The 20139-nt window shown below is 39.5% G+C and overlaps 1 protein-coding gene across 1 annotated transcript; it reads left to right on the forward strand.

Annotated features, from left to right (window-relative positions):
- The first annotated feature begins 16192 nt into the window (after window positions 1-16192).
- LOC136243955 (uncharacterized) lies at window positions 16193-19248 on the forward strand. The gene is made up of 10 exons (XM_066035494.1): window positions 16193-16614; window positions 16668-17170; window positions 17220-17381; window positions 17515-17601; window positions 17657-17936; window positions 17993-18427; window positions 18469-18612; window positions 18659-18835; window positions 18886-19067; window positions 19120-19248. Exons 2-10 carry the CDS (start codon window positions 17003-17005, stop codon window positions 19246-19248), a joined length of 1764 nt encoding a protein of 587 aa, XP_065891566.1. The 5' UTR covers window positions 16193-16614; window positions 16668-17002.
- Window positions 19249-20139: the final 891 nt, after the last annotated feature.

The following is a 20139-nucleotide window of genomic DNA, read 5'->3' on the forward strand; positions in this document are numbered from 1 at the left end:
TCTTGTTTCAGCAATAAACTTACAGAAGGTCTTTCCTGCATTTTCGTTTACATATGAAGTACCGATGTTGACTCCATGGCGAGATTCTAAGTTACAAATGGCTGTGTATTTGTTAAAAGCAAGCTTGTGGTTGGCAACAAAATATGCTATATCAAACTTCTTTCTCAGGTGGTCCCTATTACCTTCTGATAACTTTTGCAACATTGTACAAACATTTCTGCTTGAAGGCTCACCAGCTTTAGCAGTTGATCCGGATTCTTTGCAATGAAGGACATAGCATACTGATGTTGATCGCTACGCGCGTGATCTCTGACGTTGCTGGTCCTAACAGAGTCCGCACCAACTATCCATTTCTCACTGTAGTTTCGCATGGATTCGATTCTAGACTTGTATTTTAAGCACACCTTGCACTTCAATCTATTGACTGTCCTCTTTCCTTCCTTTCCTATCAAATTGCAATCCAGCCAAGAGAGGGTTTGGCACTCTTTGTCTAGCTCACTTCGCCATTTGACATATGTCGAATAACTGACGCTACGTTTCTTTGGCTTAGTTGTTGTCACAGAGTCCGAACAACTACGAGGTCGTTTCCTCGTAGTGGAAGAAGTCGACACAATACTCACTGAATCGGTAGAATCGTTGGAATCAGCCATCGCATGGCGAATCACGTGAAAACCACATGGTCATGGTCTAATAGGCGCTTAATGTCTCTAATCGATAAGCGCCACCTCCCAGAACGTGATCATGTAGGGTAGGCGAGCGACAAAGTTCACAAAGAGGACGAGACCAGCTGCTGTAAAGGAGTTGTTGCCTGTAGACAACCTATAATTATTTAATTATCTTGTTTATTACTTTCTCGTGAGTTATTAATTCAGGTTTCATCAGACTAAAATGATTAATAATACTGTTACAGTTTGGCTGGCCATATGGCCGAACATAACAGCAAAAGGACGGTCAAAATCATAATTTGCTCGGAAAATGGCCGATGGCCGACCGTTATTTCTAGCACTGATATAGTATTGCCTACTGTACCAATAGTTGATTTCAAGGTACTATGTGCAGTGCAAAGTGTCAATGGGCTGCACAGAAGAGTCCTAGAGGCACTTGCAAACATTGGACTGAAGACCAAATGGATTTAGCAATGGATGCTGTTATTGAGGGGTCTAGTACTGTACAATGTGCAGCTGTAGAATATGGTGTACCTCACTCCACACTTGGCGATAGGACCAGTGATTGTCTTATTCCTGGTACAAAAAGTGGACCACAAAATATCTTAGCAGCAGAGAAGATAAACTGGTACAGTTTTTGTTGGATTGTGCATCAGTTGGATACCCCCGTGGATGCCAAGAAGTCACTGGTATGGTACAGCAACTATGCAGTGAGCATGGTGTGGATTGAGTTGTAACTCATGTTGGTGGGAATCATTTTGTTATCGTCATGCTGAAAAAACACTCAGCATGACCGCTCCCTTATCACAGGCTAGATCTAGAGCTACAACACCATCCAGCAAAAATGTTGGTCTCAAATATTTACCTTTGTTGATTCCTATCCCTTCTGCCAAGCGGAGTGCTGGTGTTGCTGTCCTTGATCCAGATTTTTCAGATGCTGAGGTTAAGCTTTTGATTGAATGGTATCACAAAAAATACAATGGTAATGATGATTATTGCAAGCTGTGGTTGAGGATGTATCTCCCTACCACTCTTCAGCTAGAGGACACTATGGCCTTAGACAGCTCTAATTTTCACACTCCTTTGTCTGACAAGTTCAAATCAGATGCTGTTGCAGTTCACAAGCTAAATAACTCATTTGAGAAACTGTTTACAATACCATCACCTCCTCCCAATCTTCCTACAATAAAGGGAAAGGGCTCTGGTTGGGTTCTGACAAGTGTAGAAGCCTTAAAATACTCAAGGGAAAGGGAAATGTGAAAGCTGCTGCAGAAAAAAAGAAACTTGAGTAGCAAAAGAAATTGCTAGAGAAGTCAAGTATGTTGACGCTATATATTAGTATTGCAGTGGAACCTCTCTTAGCAGCCATCTGTGTATAAACGCCACCTCTCTATACCAGCCAACTGTAAATTCCCAATTGATTCACCTGTCAAATATAGCCACCTGCCTATATGGTAAAGCCAGAAAGTTGTCCTGAAGGTGACCGTTATAGACATGCTCCACTGTAAAGCAAAGTTTTGTATGTGTCATTATGTACGGTATTAAGTTAGTAGTAGAGATTTCATGTATTTAAGTGCCATGGGCAAAGTCAATTTCTAAATTATATAATCAAAGATTATGTGTATATGTTTGTGAAATCACTATAGGTACTGTGAGAATGAAAGAGGTGGAAAGATTGAAATAGCAATAGTGATTAAAGCTTTAGTAGCCCAAAAGTTTAGTGCTTCTAACAGTAGTTTCTTCAATTTCACGGGTATATGTGAATGTACACTGTATATGATAAGTTTCGTAATTTTTGTAGCGTTAAAACTAAACAAGAAAGGAAAACCTCTAAAGAGTGCATCACAGACAGAATGAAGGTATACAAATAACAATATTGCATGCTATAAGTTACTGTATTATAGAAGGGTGGAGAGTTTACCAGAAAAATATGCACTGAAAATCGCAACAGAAGAAAAAGGCACTTACAATGCTCTACTTTTATGCATACATGATCACATTTATAGCTATAGCTGTGTTGAAGCTTGGTATGTGAAGAATTGTGACTGTAATAATTATTAGATTGCTAATTGTGCATTTATTTAGGCATTTTTAACCCTGATTTTTAAATGCAGTACAAGATTAGCTTGTTTCATAATACATATGTGTATATGTGACCAGATCTGCGAAAACAGGACACAATCGTATATTTTTTGAATTCCTGTTTATTAAAAAGTATAATCTACTTAGCCAAGTGTACCCACTGGCAAAGTTTCAGCTTCATACGCCAATAACTTTTGGAGTTACAGCCCTACAAAGTAGCAACAACAGAAAAATCAATAAGTACAGCAAGTATAGGGAAAATAAATTATCAGGTGCTTACTAAAACGGTTGTAACTTACCAACAGACTGAGGTACAGAGCTAAAATGTTCACCATCGTGTTGCCATGACCAGGGGAATCAATTACTGGGTAAGCTTTTCCTTTACTCGCCCTTCTTCACTGCATACAAAGGTGAAATTCCTGAAGAAAAATTGATCGCTTCGACATGACATAAACAGCCTCTCATAACTTACGTAAACTTGCTGCTACTGAAGTTGGTGGTAAGGATTGTGGTTTTATGTGGGATGTTTTTGAAGCCATCTTTCCACAAAACTGTTTGTGTCAGAGGGAATCTAGTGTGTCAGTTAGCATTCCGTTGTAGAGAGCTTTCTTTCCTGCATGTATCTCATCATTTGTGGAGGCTGAATCAGAATGGAACACCTTTGCCTACTCACGGAATACTCTGCTTGCTTTGAACTTGCTAAGGGATGTCCCCTTTCCAATCCCATAGAGATGTTGCAGAAGTCTTGACCAAGCTTTTCCTTTGTGGCTCTGATGTTCCAGACTTGAAGCTTTTGTGTTTTCTTTGCCTCAGGACGAAAGAAGAGGTCATGGCAGTCGAGATTTGCATGATAGCAGAGCAGAACAATGAGGCCAGTGTCTTCACCAACTAGCACAGTGGTACTGGCGGTTGCAAGTTAAACAGCCTTCTGAACAATCAAGAGATCAGCATCTCCTGGTGCATAATAAGTTTGGCGGTTGCTGCGACACCATGCATGGGATGGTGTTGCCATCCAGGACAAACTGAATGCCATCATCTGGGATATCTGGTAGGACATCACTTTCACAAATCTGCTATATTGTATCAGTAAGTGCTGGCATGTCTGCTTCATGGAGCAAAAAAGGAATCAAAGAGAGCATGTAGTATGAGCTGCACACAGAGCTCATACTTCAGCATGAGCTGAGCTGTGCAAGTATGAGCTGTGCAGATCATGCTTGAAGCATGAGCTCCAGATATCTGATGATTGCATGACAGTAGTAAGTTTCTGAAAGAGAAGAGGTGGATCAATCTGAATCCTTTTCCATGGATGACCAAAATTTCCTTCGCGATGACTGAAAGTACAGGTCTACCATTGCTTGATGTGCTTGGCATTGGCTCCTCTTGGTTATTGTCTTTTGCTATTTGATGTGAGTTACAGTATTTGCAGCAACATCGCTGATATACGAATGCTGTCATTCCTGGCAATATATACTCGTTCTAGCAAACCGTCTCTGATGGCCTAATGTATTTCGCGGACTGGACTCACGGACTGGACTCACGCACTGAGTTGGAAACAACTTTTAAACAATAATCCAGGCTCTTGCAACACTGGAGACACCACTATCGAGTTACAACTGCTGATACTGCTCTTCCTCACAAGTTAACAAACTAGCTCGTGCACTAATTTATTAGAATACACTTACGATACACAAGTACTAGCAGTGATAAAGTGTGATAGAGGCTATTGTTGTAGCTTAGATGTTTTTCCTTTGTTGCTCTAGTACTTAGCACTAGTGTTAGGACTGTAGTGATGAGTCAGTTTGTTTGCATAGCCCCATCATCTCGCTGGGCGTTGCCACCTATAGCTACCCTGCTAAGAATTATTACTGGGTCATCTCTACAACCCTAGTACTAGTGCTAAAGCAATAAAGGAAAAACATCTATGCTACAACAATAGCCTCTATCACTGCTAGTACTCGTGTATTGTAAGTGTATTCTAATAAATTAATGCACGAGCTAGTTTGTTAACTTGTAAGGAAGAGCAGTATCAGCAGTTGTAACTCGATAGTGGTGTCTCCAGTGTTGCAAGAGCCTGGATTATTGTTTAAAAGTTGTTTCCAGCTCAGTGCGTGAGTCCAGTCCGCGAGTCCAGTCCGTGAGTCCAGTCCGCGAAATACATTAAGCCGTCTCGGATATCTGTTCCAATATACTGCAGTTGTCGGCTCACAGAGGATAAGAATGATGGCATGGTAATTAGTGTAAAAAATGTTTGGAGTGGTTTCACAAATCTTGCGAGACCATTCCAGAGGTAGTTTTCGAGTTTCTTGTGTGACTTGGAAATGCAGCCAATGAGAAAATTGAGGTTTGCATTAAAGTTATAACCAATTTTTAACCCTGTAGCTATGCACTTAAAATTTTGAGGGTTTTGTAATAGGTCTAGCCATGTTACACTCATGCATGTATGATTGTATTGTATTAGCCATAATTGATGTTTTTTGATTTAGTCTCTGCCACTTTTATCGGCAACCGAGATAGTGTATCTCTTATGAATTTAGTCTGCCTTCCACTTAATATAACTGTCTGATTATGGATCAGGTGACACTATTTTTACTAAGCTGCTTCATTAAAGGACAGGAAGGATTAAATGAAATTCAAATATACCTGAAAGGAGTATGAGAGTTACCCTTTAGCATGGAATGGGCCTAAAAAGCTTTGAGGAATACAAGCAGTAGTGTCTGTTGTACCTATCATCTATATGTTGTTAATTTCCAATTATGAGTATATACGCTTATGTAATTTCACACCGTGCATGTAGCTGTAGACTGTTGCATGTCTTTTGTAGCTGAGGACAGTAGTGTCGTATCGGAAATCAGCTCAGAGTTCTTGTATCAATGTGGTGATAGGATGGGCTGTGGTACAACATTGGAAGATGAGACTACCAATTATACAGCTAGCAATGATAATGATGAGAGTGTTCCACCAGCTAAAAGAAAGAAAACCAAAGATACTGCAAGTACAAGCAAGAGAGAAGCAAAGCAGAGCAGCAGGGGAAGAAGTTCTAGCAAAGATAAGGGAAGGGCTGCAGATACTGGGAGAGGAAGCTCAAGATAAGGGAAGGGGTGTGAATGCTGGGAGAGGAAGGGGAAGAAGTTTGAGTAAAGAGAATGGAAGAGGCGCGCATGCTGGAAGAGGGAGAGGAGAAACAGTGCCACAGAGTGATAATCCAGAGTATGTAATCAATAAGAGTTTGGAGAATTGAGGTCACCAAACAAACTTTTATTTGCAAACACATTTTTGTGTGCTAATATTACCAAAAGAAAGAGAGACTTGCCTATAGTTATGAGCCTTTATAGTTCTCAGGTGGAACATGACAAGAACAAGACAAGGGACAGTTAAATGTTAAAGTTCTTAACATAAAATTATGTTGCTTAGTAAATCCTTCCTGTAGCTGCCATATGTATATATGTCTTGTTCTTGTCATGTTCCACCTGGGAATTTTACAGGCTCACTATAGGCAAGTTAGACACTCTCCTCCATTATTTACTCTTAAATTTCTTATGGGGTTGTAGCATGAGTCATTTGGAACCCTATTTTTTTGGACCTTGACAACAAAACTCGTTTACATGGAAAACAATCAAGTTTAAAGGCTGTTACAAGCATTGTGAATCACTTAAACAAAGTGGCATCATTTTCAGCCAAAAATATTGCCAAATGTTAATATTACATATATGTGTACCTATAAATCATACATGCACGTAAATTGTTGAATGTAATTTGGCCACAAAGTAGTTTTGATAGTACGAGTTGCTTACCTGTTCTTTAATGATTGTTGTAGGAGAATTACTTGGAGATTAAATCAAGTGAAACTCGAACAAAAGCTGCTACGCCACCCCTTTTCATATCTACATCAACTGGACCAATGGAGGGAACAAAAGAATGTAATAGTCCTTTGCAAGTGTTGCAATTATTTTTTACTTCTGTGATCATGGAGTCCATAGTACAGCAAACTATACCGTTTGCACAGCAGAAAGGACATGAAGATTTCTCCCTTTGTATTGAAGAACTGCAAGCATTTCTTGCATTGAACATTGCAATGGGCCTTCTTCGTTTACCACGGATCGCAGACTACTGGGGTAACTCCTTTTTTTCCATCAATCATGTCTCGTGACCGTTTTACTGCCATTGTTTGCTATTTACATTTGATAGATTCAAGTCAGCAGAAAAAGTATGGTGAGGAAGGATATGATCCCCTGTATAAAGTGAGACCTCTTATAGACCATTTGGTAGCTGTCTTCCCCTCTGCGTACCAACCTGAACGGCATCTCAGCATAGACAAAATGATGATTGGTACTAGGTGCAGAATTTCATTTCTTCAGTACATTCCTAAAAACCAACAAAATTTTGGATAAAGGCGTTTCTTAGATGTTTGTATAGTAAATTCTTGGATAATTAATCGGGCAAATTTTCCGTCATCAAAGATCAATAGCCAGAAGCTGTTTCGTCAAAAGTTGGACGAGGAACTCGTTCAACCACTGTTAGTCCTGCGTGCATCTCCTGATTGCCCCACTCACCTTTCTTCAAGTGGCCATGGGAGACCATCCGTTTCACAAGAAAACCGTGTAACTGCTCTATTAGAGTATTTGGAGTTACAAACAGTTTAAGGGGTAAATTAGGCAGAAAAGCACAAGTATAGCTTCTGGAGGTTAACTTTCTTCACTTTTTAAAGCTTGAGTGTAAAGTAAAAAATCAGGGTTCTGTGTTAAATAAATTAAAGAATCTGTAGCGCTTCTAAAGCAATTTAATTGTTTAAGCAATGGTCAGTATACCCCATGTGTCCTTAAGCCACGTAGTTCTTACGGATTGAGTTGTTAGATATGTCCGTTTACAGATCAGGTGATGCCATATTTATTAAGCTGTCTCATTTGTGAACAAGAAGGGTTAAACAAAATACAACTATACCTGTACGAAGTATAAGAGTTACCCTTCATATGGAATGGATAAAGTCTTGAAAAGCTTTGAGGAATATGAGTAGTAGCACCTGACTGATAATAGACACTTTTATCCGATGATCGATCATTATCAGACATGGTGGTTTTTGGGCTGCCACAGCCAACTACGTGCCTGATATGCTGCATGCAGGGCCCTCTAAGCCTAGGCCTCTGTTAAGGCATATTAGGTATTTGGATAATCTTTGTGTAGTCTGAGAAATATCGCATCCAAACAGATGGTGGCCAAAAATTTGTGGCTTACTCTACTCCAGAAATCTCTATGGGCATACAGCACTAGCTTACCTTTCTTAGTTTAGCCAGTCATCTTTGACCATTCCTTTAAATAAGTTTGAAGGTTTGCTGTTACCTTATATAGTTCCTTTCACTTTGTTATCATGATTCTAATAAATTCGAGCAGTAACTTGTGTGTGTAACAGTTGAGTACAGCAGAAAGAACTTGCCTTGTAGCAATTGTGTAGTGAAATGTTTATCATGGATGTGTTGCAGTCTGAGCTATCATAGCTAGCTAATTGTGTAGTGGCTACAAGGTGAAGAGTGTATGTTATAGCAGGGTGGGGTAAAACCGGGACAAGGAAAATAAGGGTAAAAGCAAGATGGGATAGCCAACAGGGGTAAAACCGGGACGGGGACAGCCAAGGTTACACCCACAGACAGAAGGTTTTATCTACTGTAACTTTGCTACTATAAGCAACTATTAAACATTCATTTTTATCAATTTACCATTACCAAACAGGAAGGCATACACAATAGATAAAGCCTGTACAAGGTGTCAGCCTTCATACAGTTACTACAAAACAAAGACAAAATATACATAACAAATTACAAAACACAACAAAAAACAAGATACACGTTTATGCCTATAAAGTCTCTTTTGTTGCAGAGGCTGTTAGGCTAATATTTTAACACTCTTTGGAAGAAGACCTCTGATATCTTCTATCTCAGCAAATAACACACTAAAGTCATCTCCACTGCAAGTGAAGCAGTATGATTGCAAGCACATGTATGCAGACAAAGTCTAACATGCCAGTCAGATACAGTTACAACAAATCCTCCCAGTTGGCTTGGTTCTAAAACATGCGAACTACACAACACAGTTGCACCTCATACCCAAGCCACTGTCAACTGATCCCCAAACAAAATTCGAACAATAGGCTTTACGTCAGGAGCGGTGGAGCAGGCCAAAGAGTGAGGGGGCCAGGCCAGCTGTAAGTTGAAGACCAAAAAAAAAAAGGTCACAGCCTGCTGACAATAGCTGCTCTCCACCAATTATCTCCTTATTTATAACTACACATACGTAGCTAAGTAGTTTGCTACACTGCTTCTCTGAATACTGTGACTGCTCTATTAGAGTATCCATATCCTGACTGTTCTATTAGAGTATCTCGATTTCTTCTTGCAAACAGTGTCCCAAAAAAGTGGAACACTGTTTGAACACTGTCCCCCTCATCTCCACCGCCTATGCTTTACGTGGTGATACATTTAATATAACAGAACAAAGCATAGTACCCAAAAAGTAAGTATTACTGAGAGTGATAAGTTACATGCATCACTGTTGGTGAAGGACAAATATGCTTCTTCTAATGAAGCATACCATGAACTCAGCATAATGTTGGGCCTTCCGTCACTTAGTCAAATTGGACAATTAACAAAATCTATTAACTGTGTTGAAATTTTTCCCAAACAATGTTTGGGCTGTTCAGCAAAGTATTCGAGAACACATTGTGCAATGCTTAAAATATTTCATACACAAAAGCTGACTGGTGAAGGTATGCAAATTGGGAGAGAATTGAAAGTGATCAACTTTGCCTTCACAATTATTGGCGAAGCTGAAAAAGCCCAATGGTAATTATAGTGTTGCAATACTGAAAGTATTTGAATCTTATGAAGATATAACTATGTTCTCCAAGGTATTTGCAGGGAAGCTAAAGACTTGAAAGTATTAATAGTCAATGATAAGGTGTATAAAATACAAATTTTTTGGTGAAAATTTAAAATTTCTAGCTGTTGTTTGTGGCATTGAAGCTGCCAATGTTGACCATGCTTGCATTTGGTGTAAGTGTCCGAAAAACAAGAGGTCAGATGGGGTCAGATATGAAGGAGTAGTGGTTAATTACAGATCAAGAAAAAGGGCTAGAACAATTAAGGAGACAACGGAATAATCAAAACTTGACAAAATTAAAAATCTAACTTGGCAAAAAAATAAAGGTAGCATAACTGCAGTCACAAGCCATTATTTTCACTTGTACCCATTGAAAGAGTTGTTGATTCACTCCATACGTTTTTCACATTTCAGACCACTTGACCGATTTACTAATACGAGATTAAAGAATGTATGATACAGAGAATACTTTTGAGGAGACATACAATACAGCTCACAGATAACATCGTGCACTCGTGGTTGCAGAATTTTTTGATGGCTTACACAATAATTTATCAGCAGCCTTTCAACTGTCTACAGAAATCACTCCTGCCTGTCATGACTGTTCAAGCATCTATGGAAATCACTCCTGCTTGTCATGACCCTCAAGTATCTGTGTAAACCACCCCTGCCTGTCAAGACCCTCAGGCATCTATGGAAATCACTCCTGCTTGTCATGACCCTCAAGTATCTATGGAAATCACCCCTGCCTGTCATGACCCTCACCAGTGTCTTTGGATTTTATTTCAAAAGAACACAGATCCAGGCACTGGTCGGCAGTGGTACAACGCAACCAGAACCTTTTAAAACTGACCACTACTTGTGATTTCCCGACCAGTACCTATTACTTTAAAAGTATGTGCACTAAATAGAATTGCACAATAAATACTTACACATGCATAAATAGAGTTGCAAGAGTGTGAACTATATATTATGCTGCAAAGAAACAGCACGAGCAATTGGACGAGGAAGTTGAAGATGAAGTGCACAAAAAAGAATCAAAAGACTTACGGAGAGCGATAGTGAAGACTTACGGAGAGCGATAGTGAAGACTAAGATGGAAGGTAGCAGATACTTCAGGTGACTCTTACAACAAAAGTGACTCAGACGAATCAGAGTTGGTTTCTGAATCAACTGCCAGTTGTGTACCACAAGTGACCAGAAATTCAAACAGTTGACTTTAATACCAGTCTTAGTGAGGTCTAAGCAGGCATAAGCGTTTCACACATCGTGGCTAAAAGATAGGAAACAATGGTTAATATATAAAACAGGGCAAGGCATGTTTTGCTCTTTGTATAAGAAGTATAATAAGCGTCCCGTTTTCAGGGATACGTGGAATGATAAGCCATGCAACAGAATTAGACTACACAGTACATTAAATTAAGCCACAGCACACAAAGATGCTGTTAAATTACAGTTGGCTGCATCTGCATCAGTAAATATATCAGGTGCATTAAATCTACCTGTCCGAGTTATAGGAATGGAACAGGGATTTTCTTGTTTGTACTTTTTAGCAAAACATCATATAGCGCACGCACACTGCCAATTATGAGCCATTGGTGGACTTAATGGGCTTACTGGGCATTAACATAAAGGACAAAATTAGTATTGCCAAAAATGCAACTTATATGAGTGACAAAACCAATCAAGAAATGGTATTCATAATATCTGAGGTGATTGAGCAGAAGATCCTAAATGAAATGAACAGGTCAGAACATTTTGCTTTAATGATTGATGAAACTACAGATTGCACTACAACAGAGCAAATGACCATACATGGCCGATTTATTCATGCAGATTCTGGAGAATTGATGTCACATTACTTGAAATAGTTGATGTAATGCAGCCTGATAATATAGAAACTCAGTCAAATGCAGCCACATCATCAACCATTAGTGTTAATGCAGAAACCATTGCTCTTCATGTATGTCAATTTATGGATGATACTAAACTTGATAAGAAACGTTTAGAGGAATAGGAACTGATGAAGTTTCTACAATGATGGGATGCCACAATGGTGTAGTGGCTCGTCTTAAAGCTGTAACACCGTCAGCTATTGGAGTTTACAGTGCTGCACATGGACTTAATTTATCTTCAGTACAGGCCGGTGATTCCATACCTTATATTAAAAGATTTAATAGCATTGTCTGACAATTGTATGATTACTTTCAAAACAGTAACAGAAGATTATCTCTATGATAATAAATGTTCTGTATATAACTGTCTAGTATGAGTATGTACAATATTAAAAGATATGAAATAGCTATATAATTGACAATATGCATGCATATGTCAGCAAGCAATCTTCAGTAGACTCTTAAATCAGCTTGACATTTGAAAATTGAGATATCCTAGCTGATCTGAAGTTTCAGTAAACTACCTACATGGTATTTACATGTACAACTTGTAATACTAAACTTTTAGTCAAAAATGCTACCAAATTCAATATCAAGAAGCCAAGTGTTTAAAAATTTCCTTGGGGGGGCATGCCTCCAGACCCCCCCCCCCCCCCCAAGAAGGGTCATGTTTTGCGTTTTGCAGTGTGCTAGCACACTATACAGTGACCTCTAGGATTAGGCCACCACTCATCAATTCCTAGGCAGAACCCTGCAGATCATATCTTTCTCATCTCTACAAATACTCAAAGAATCACAAATTTTGTTAACATTTGTTGTATTTTTGCCTTTGTTAGTGGCTTTCTCATGTTCAGTCTTTTTGTAGTCCATTTCTATTAATAATGCACATTAGTTGATGAACAGTGTACTTAAGTTCTTCAACTCTCCTTTCATCAAGGCATCTTCATTTTTCAAATTCTTCAATAGATCATTTCCAGTAAAGGGATTTGATTATTTATTTCATCTACAGCAACAGTGAACTTCCAACTCCTTCCTTCCACCTCAACAGTTGAGCCTTCCTATTCTTGGTTCCTAGTTGTGAAAACATCTTTCCCATTCTCCACATTTTCGCCTTAACCTTTAAAGCTGAACACATTTATTAGTAAAAGTGCACTGAAAACACCAGACCTCTCAACTCTCACGATTTGGTTGTGAGATACACGATTTCAGCCTTAATATCACGACCGCTTGCTGATCTCACGATTTACATATACTCTGAATTAGTACCCCCAAGCAAACCCAAGATCGTCGAAGCAGAGCCAGCAGCAGCAACCAACTTACTCTAACAGGAACAATTGCAAGGTCAGCAAAGTTTCTGTCAGACAGTCCACAGGCTAAGGAACTAAACTGTGCTGTTGCTTAAAGATTCTGTTCCAATTTCAACAGTAGAAATACCTGGATTCAAGAATTTAGAGTCGAAACTCAAATCTGCAATACCAGATTCCATCAAGGCGCCATTTCACCGACTACGAAATTCTCCAGTTATATTCTCAAGTCAAAGAAAATGTTGTGGCAGCTAGTCTCAATAATGTCTCATTCTTTTCTGCCACAACAGATACAGGGGGTTGCAATGGTTTCAGCTGAAACCCCTCCGAAAAAGTGCACGCGCTCCTATTTTATTTAAGATTCGTGTGAGTGATAAAATCACCAACAGTTATGCATAGTGTATCACATTGGGACCTTTTCTACTGGCCAAAATTTCATACTTTCACCTTAGAAATAACATTACGGCGTTGAAGTGTGTTAAGCACCTCTAGAAATAATTATCGATTTAGTGCTGTTTTGCTTCAAAACTTTCTGCAAAGGCGTGGATCAACTAGGAAACAATGTTTTGGAGTGATTTTTATGATTCGCTATAGGTCTATGTAGCTATAAGCTACTGAGGTATAAGACTGACCAGCTAGACTATTGCTGGTGGGATCAGTTACTGAAAACTCCCTGAACCCAAAACCCTCTAAAAATTCCTAGATCCGCCACTGAGTGTACCATCAGAAAGAATATTTGTGGTAACTGTTTGCATTGTAGTGTGATTGTACAATGTAACACTTATGTCATGAACATGTTATAGTATGCAATAGTCAGAATTTTTTCTAGGTCACAATAATCGTCTATGTAATTTTCATAACCGCCCATCCCTAGTTTCCACTGTTGGTTAGTTTTCTGCATTAGAATGGCACCCAGGTCATAGGCTGATGCACCTGCTGTGAGTTGGTTTCAGCAGTAGAATCATACCAGGCCAGGACTGGGAAGGAGGTCTTTATAAAGGTGTCTGTTTGAGTAGGACCCCATGGTTTAGGTACTAGACAGTTCTCTTAGAGGTTGTGAAAGCTCTGCAGTGTTTGGTGAAAATTTGCTACTCAGATGCATTTGTTGGCAATTTCATTATACTGGTAGCTGAGGTTTTCTGTGAATGATGACATGACCAAGGAATGTTAACAACATCTGTATCCACTGTACTAAGATCCGTATCCACTGTACTAAGATGTTGTGAGTCCCATTTTAACCTGTTGTGTATCCTTCCTGCAGTCTATCACTAGCAGAACACACTTATGCGCACATAGAAAACAAGCTCCTTGCGATTGTCTTTGCATGCACTAACAAACCAATACTCTGTCAAGTGCATTCTGTAATGACTCACCTTGTAAAGATTTAGACAGTGGAGAGCTGTCCACGTATATAGTACTTGAAAGGTTATCAGTCTCAGAGCCAAGAAGGAAGGATGTTCAAGAGATGACAGTCAATTACAACAACTAAGCGAGAGGATCACCCAACAACATCACTAATCTAATCTTTCCTCACCTTCCAGTATCCAACAACAGCTACATGGATACTGGAAGGTGAGGAAAGATTTGTATGTGGCTAACAATCTGATTTTTATGGGTAGTCGTTTAATTATTCCTTCCAGCAGATGTCAATTGGTATTGAAGGTTATTCGTAAGACCATTTTGGAATAGACAAATGTATGACAAGGAACAATATGTTGAGAAATGTTCCATATGCAACACATATGCCAAAGCCAATCAAAAGGGAGCCATTCTTACCACACTCAGTTCCAATGCGCCCTTGGCATACAGTAGGAGCTGATTTCAGAAACCAAGATTACGTGCTATAAATGTGGATTATTTTTTCCAACTATCTCGAAGTAATTCCTGTGCAATATAAAACTGCTGAAGAAACTCTCAAAGTGTTCAAAACTGTTTTTGCATGACATGGCATACCAAACATGGTGATTGCCGATATGCCAGTCAGTGTCAGTTCTCAAAAGAGTGGAATTTCAACATCGTCATGTCTAGTCTACATAGTTGCCGGTCAAGTGTGCAAAGTTGTAGAAGAAAATCAAATTCCAACAAATTAAGCAACAGACATGTTATATATAATAAGAGTGCCAAAAGCTTCCTCCACTGAAAGTAAATGATATTTGTGAAATTCCATAATAGATCATCATGGACACCAGCTGTAATTAAGCAACACACCACTCTTCATTCCTATGGCAAATAGAACTTTCCTGTCCTAACAGTAGTGGAAGTGTTGGTGAAGAAGTGTTACCACCATCATCTAAACAATGCTCAAGGTTTGGATGAGTCATAAGACCACCTAAGAGATACAGGGATGACTGAGTTAGACTTTGTTTTTGTTGTAAGGTACTTATTACTTATTGTATGATTCTAAACTTGATTGAATAGTATGATTGTACTTGAATGTCTACGTTACATTTCTTTTTGATTTGTGTAGGGTACTTTATCTTGTAGGGAGGGTGTAGCATATTAATGATATTGTGTCATGTAACACTTTCTCACCTCAGATCACTGCCTGGACTACATTTCGTCGGCTCCTTGGCTACATTTCGTATGTAGCTCAGCTAGTAGCCGGGCTACAACTGGGCAGTGATTATATAGACGTTGAAGCCGAAATTAATTGTGGGGATCGATTAATACTCATGTGATTAGATGCACAACTTGGATTTTGCCATGAAAACCACTCAGAAGGAGAGCATTTTATTATCCTCACCATCCTACGAGTTGAAAGATGTTGGGCCAAGTGAGAACTAGTGCTACATCTTGTTCACCAATTGTTTCCACATGTTTTCAAATATGGACACGCCCTGGTCATGAAGCTACCACTCTGCACGGAGTCAAGCAAGCTTACCTATCTAGGGCCTTTAGTGAGCTTCATAATTTTCCATAAAGTTCAATAGCACTGATTAATAAACTCAAATAACCAAAAATTTCCATTATACCTCTTGGATATGTCCGTTCATTGTATCTGAACATACTAGGTGCTGACCCATAATCGAAAATTTTAATAATATATCCAGTGGCTGCACTCGTATTGGCTTGGGTGATTGACAGGCTATCAGCCTGATAAGTGTTACATATTAGCTGTAACACAGGGCATTCAGGCAAAGTCCTCATGCCCATTACAACTATTACATGTAATTAGTGTGTATCAATTAGAACAATGAAGATATCACAACCTAGTTTCAGAGCAGAGGAGGTTGGACGCGTTCACGTGAGCTGTATACTGTCCATATTTGACAATAAAAACTATGAATCGATCGCTTGTGTAATACATTTTAATACCAAAAGTGCAATACACCCCAGTCAACCCCGCCGAATATAGTCGATAAACAGACTAACAATAATGCGCATCACGTGGTCCCTTCGTGCGAGTGAAAATGGAAGGAGCACATGTTCCAGTTGTCTGTGTAGACAATGAAAATGACGAAGGCAACCTCGGTAGTGACTCCCGAAAGCGACCAAGAGGCTCCCCCACGTTTCTTACCCCCCATCGTCGCGAGAAGAGGATACCACTGAGAGAGATCAATTCAACAATAGATGAATCAACTGCGAGATCAACTGGTGATACCTTAGCCCCTAAGCAGCTATTTACCCCATGCTCGAACTCATTAAAGGAAAAGTGGAGTAGTGCTGAATCAAAAGCCTTAGTAGAATTTGTGCTGTTTCACTGCACTGGTGAGTTGTGGCTGACACACAAGCAGATGGGATTTTAGGAAACTGCAAGTACATTTGTTGCAAGTAGATCAGACAGTATTGCTTGCAGAAGTGGTAAGTACTTCAAACATTGTATAATGCAATTACAAACCACTCACTCCTTGCAGCCAGTGCATGTCGTAGTAAAGTCGTGGGATGCCTTAAAAAGCAATACAAAACACCCAAGGATGCAGAGAAAGTGTTTTTTCAAGACTTACAGGCTGCAGTTACTCAGGAGGACCTTGAAGCTCGCCCTGCCCAATCTACGCAAGTCAGCAATACTAGCTGCAGTCATTCTGGTACTCAGAGTGATGCATTAGAACCATGTGCATTTCAGTACTTGTTTGGTCAGCTTTCTGCAGATGTCCAATTGGTTGTTTTGTCAGAATTGTTCGTGAAGTTTACTAAGGATAAATTGAACATCTCTGTCCCGGAAGATTTTCTTTTATACGCAGCAAAGGCAATGGTTCAGCTTAAGGCTAATGGCAGGGGAAATGTCTTATACAATTTGGCAAAGGGAATAGGAACCCTCAGGGAAGATGGCCAAGAGTCAAGATTTCCTATAAAGCGGATGCCCATGGGACTTATAGAATACAGCGCAGATTTCTTTGCTGCTGATAATTTGCAGTCGGTATGTAACTAAGAACTAGTGTTTGGTAATTCTCAACATGCTATTGTAGATTTCATGCCCATTGGATTATCGACTATGGCAACAGACCATGTATAGTAACTTTGGGCAGAAATGGTCTATACTTCACCATGGACCAATGTGTCGTGTCAATTCATCACCACAAGCCAGTGACATTCAATCCGATGATACTAGAAGACAATGTACTATGAATGTAAGCACATGCACCTAGGTGTCATGTTCATGTGTGCTTTTTGTGTGCAGTGTAGGCTTACATTGTGTGCATCCTGGATTGTTTATAAATTGTACCTTACTGCATTATAACATTATTTGTTATCGTTATACAGGCTTTAGTGAACATTCCAGCCGTATCTGAAAGATCACTGAGACGTGACTTTGGCTCAAGTGCAATAACTATAACTGCAGAGATACAGGTACCAGTAAGCTTTGCTATTTTCTAAACATTTCAAAACAAAATTGTACATGCAGGTGGCTGTTTTGGATGATGCAGCAATATCACACCCTAACTCTTGGTGGTGGTTAAAGGCCGACGGATGTGACATCAACAAAGGATTAAAGGAGTCGGTGCAACAGAAATGGAGTGGAGATGTTGATTTAAATGATGGGCACTTGCAGAAGCAGTATGAAGCATACCAGAAACGACTGGACAGTGCTAAGAAACTTGGTCTAGAGGACAGGAATAAAATCAAAGATCAGCTACAAATGCTACTGAATGATTTAACCAAAGATATTGAGTTTCTTAATTCAGGTCAGTGACAGTCCTTATTTTTTGAATTACCCATAATTGTACAATGTGTCTGGCAGAATTGACTAATGTGAACAATGAGTACTCAGAGAAACTGCAGTCACGACAGCACAAAGAAAAAGAAATGATCAAACTGACTTGGAAAGTAAAAGAGCTAAGTGATCTGAATGAAAATGGAAGAGAAATTTTCTCACAAGTGAATCTTATAATCAGTAAACTGCCAACTGAAGAGTGCGACCGCAGTGTTAACATTCCAAGAGACCTCCACGAGATTCGACAAAAAGTTTGTACATTTATCAAAGGTGTTGTCCGCCACCAACGCATTGCTGCAACACATCTGTTGGTCTTCATGATCAGCAATGAAGAAAGGCACAAAAAACCTTATGCTCTACCTGTACAATGTTTACCCTACAAAGGTTTATCAGATGCTAAGGTGCGGGAGTTAGCAAATGAGATAATACATGAAATGGTTAGAAGAGGAATGAAAGTGGCAGGTAAATAAGATACTTGCTTTCTAATGACATTACTTTAACAGGCTTTACAACCGATGGAGAATGGAATTCTCTACGAAGCAAAGGAAATACAAGACCTTTGACAATTCTGCAAGTTCGTAGCGAAGCAAGAGCAAAGTATTCCCACATAAAGTTAGCCAGATTAGCTGGAATGTTAACCCCAGTTTGTAAGTCATGTATAATTGCATCCTGCGGCTACTGTTGACATTTTAGGCGATTCTGATGGAAATGTTACTGGTAAAGTACCCAACCTAGCTGTAAGCAATATATTACTGATGGAGATACTGTCCTGGAAGAAAGAAGGTGCTACTGATCAAGACGTTTTCATAAGATTGAGGGAGAGAACCGTACCACCTGCATACAGGGATACTGTTCACAACTGGATTGATGGTATTTGGAATTTTTCACATTGGCATCTCTAAAACAATTTTTCTATATAGGTAAAGATGAGACCCCAGTAGAGCAGCTACGGTCTATACTGGCACAGCTTGAATATACCTATCAAATCAATGCTTGGCAAGCTAAGGGTGTCCCATTTAAGGATTATGTTTATGTACCAGAGATACACCCTAAAGCTGGTATGGAATTTTGTGAACGAGAAGATGATGGACATATTTTGAAGGTAAATGGAAATGAATTATCAGTTATTTTTCATAATGTACTTGGTATTTTAGCGTATTGGTCAGAGCTTACGGCAGGGTGGACCACGAAATTTGCAGCTAGAGAGGTTCGAAGAAGTGCTACATGACAGTAAGGCAGGATTGACATATACTGCTCTATCAGGTAATTCACATATTAAATGAATTTGCCAGCCATCCTTTCTTAGGTGTCTGGAAACAGTCTGTGGAAGATGTTGAATGCTTGTTCCTATAGCATACCTGTTGACCTCCAATAGACTGAAGTCATTTAGTCCCTCATCCTTATGATAAGGCATAAGGTCGTCTAAAATATAGTCCAGGAATTGTTGGTTATATTGGCTTCGCAGTGCATCTGAAATTCCTCTCTTGTCACATGCTTGCCTCCAATTATGTACAACACGGAGATAAGAAGCCTCCGATGTGTACTGCTTTTTTTCCATCTTTGACTGTTGTGTCATTGTAGAAGTGTCAGTGGCATTAGAGGATTTAGTCGGGAGACTTTAATAGCATTGTTTGCCAACTTAGAGACAAGAGAGTGGAGGCACCGCTTCCATGCACAGCAGAATTTGCCCCCAGAACATCCTAGGTCCAGCACTACCGATGATGTAGAATGTTTTTTCAGTGTTCTTCGAGACAGTGTTGGGAGGGATTTTACATTACAAGAGGTACATAAGGACAAACAAAATGTGATGTTTAGTCCAAAGCAATAGGTTTTGTATGGCTGTAGGAAAGCAACCCATGAGTTTTTGAAGAGACTGGATCCAGATTTACCATTTTACTATCATACATTTGGACATCAACGTTTTTATGAAGGTTTAATGCCACACTTTGATAAGGAATCCAACCACCACCAGAAGAAACCAAAGCGGATACCCAGATATGAGCTATTGGGATCTAACAATAGGGTGACCCTAGCCGTGCGCGGCAATACCACCATTCATACAAAGTTTCATAACGCACCCATAGAATTGCCACCACCTCCTGGAGCAAGCAACCAGTTTATTCATGAACATTCTTATTCAGCTAACAATAATACTAAAAAGAAATAACAATAAT

This window comes from Dysidea avara, chromosome 14 (assembly GCF_963678975.1).
Source record: "Dysidea avara chromosome 14, odDysAvar1.4, whole genome shotgun sequence".
Lineage (NCBI taxonomy): Eukaryota > Metazoa > Porifera > Demospongiae > Dictyoceratida > Dysideidae > Dysidea > Dysidea avara.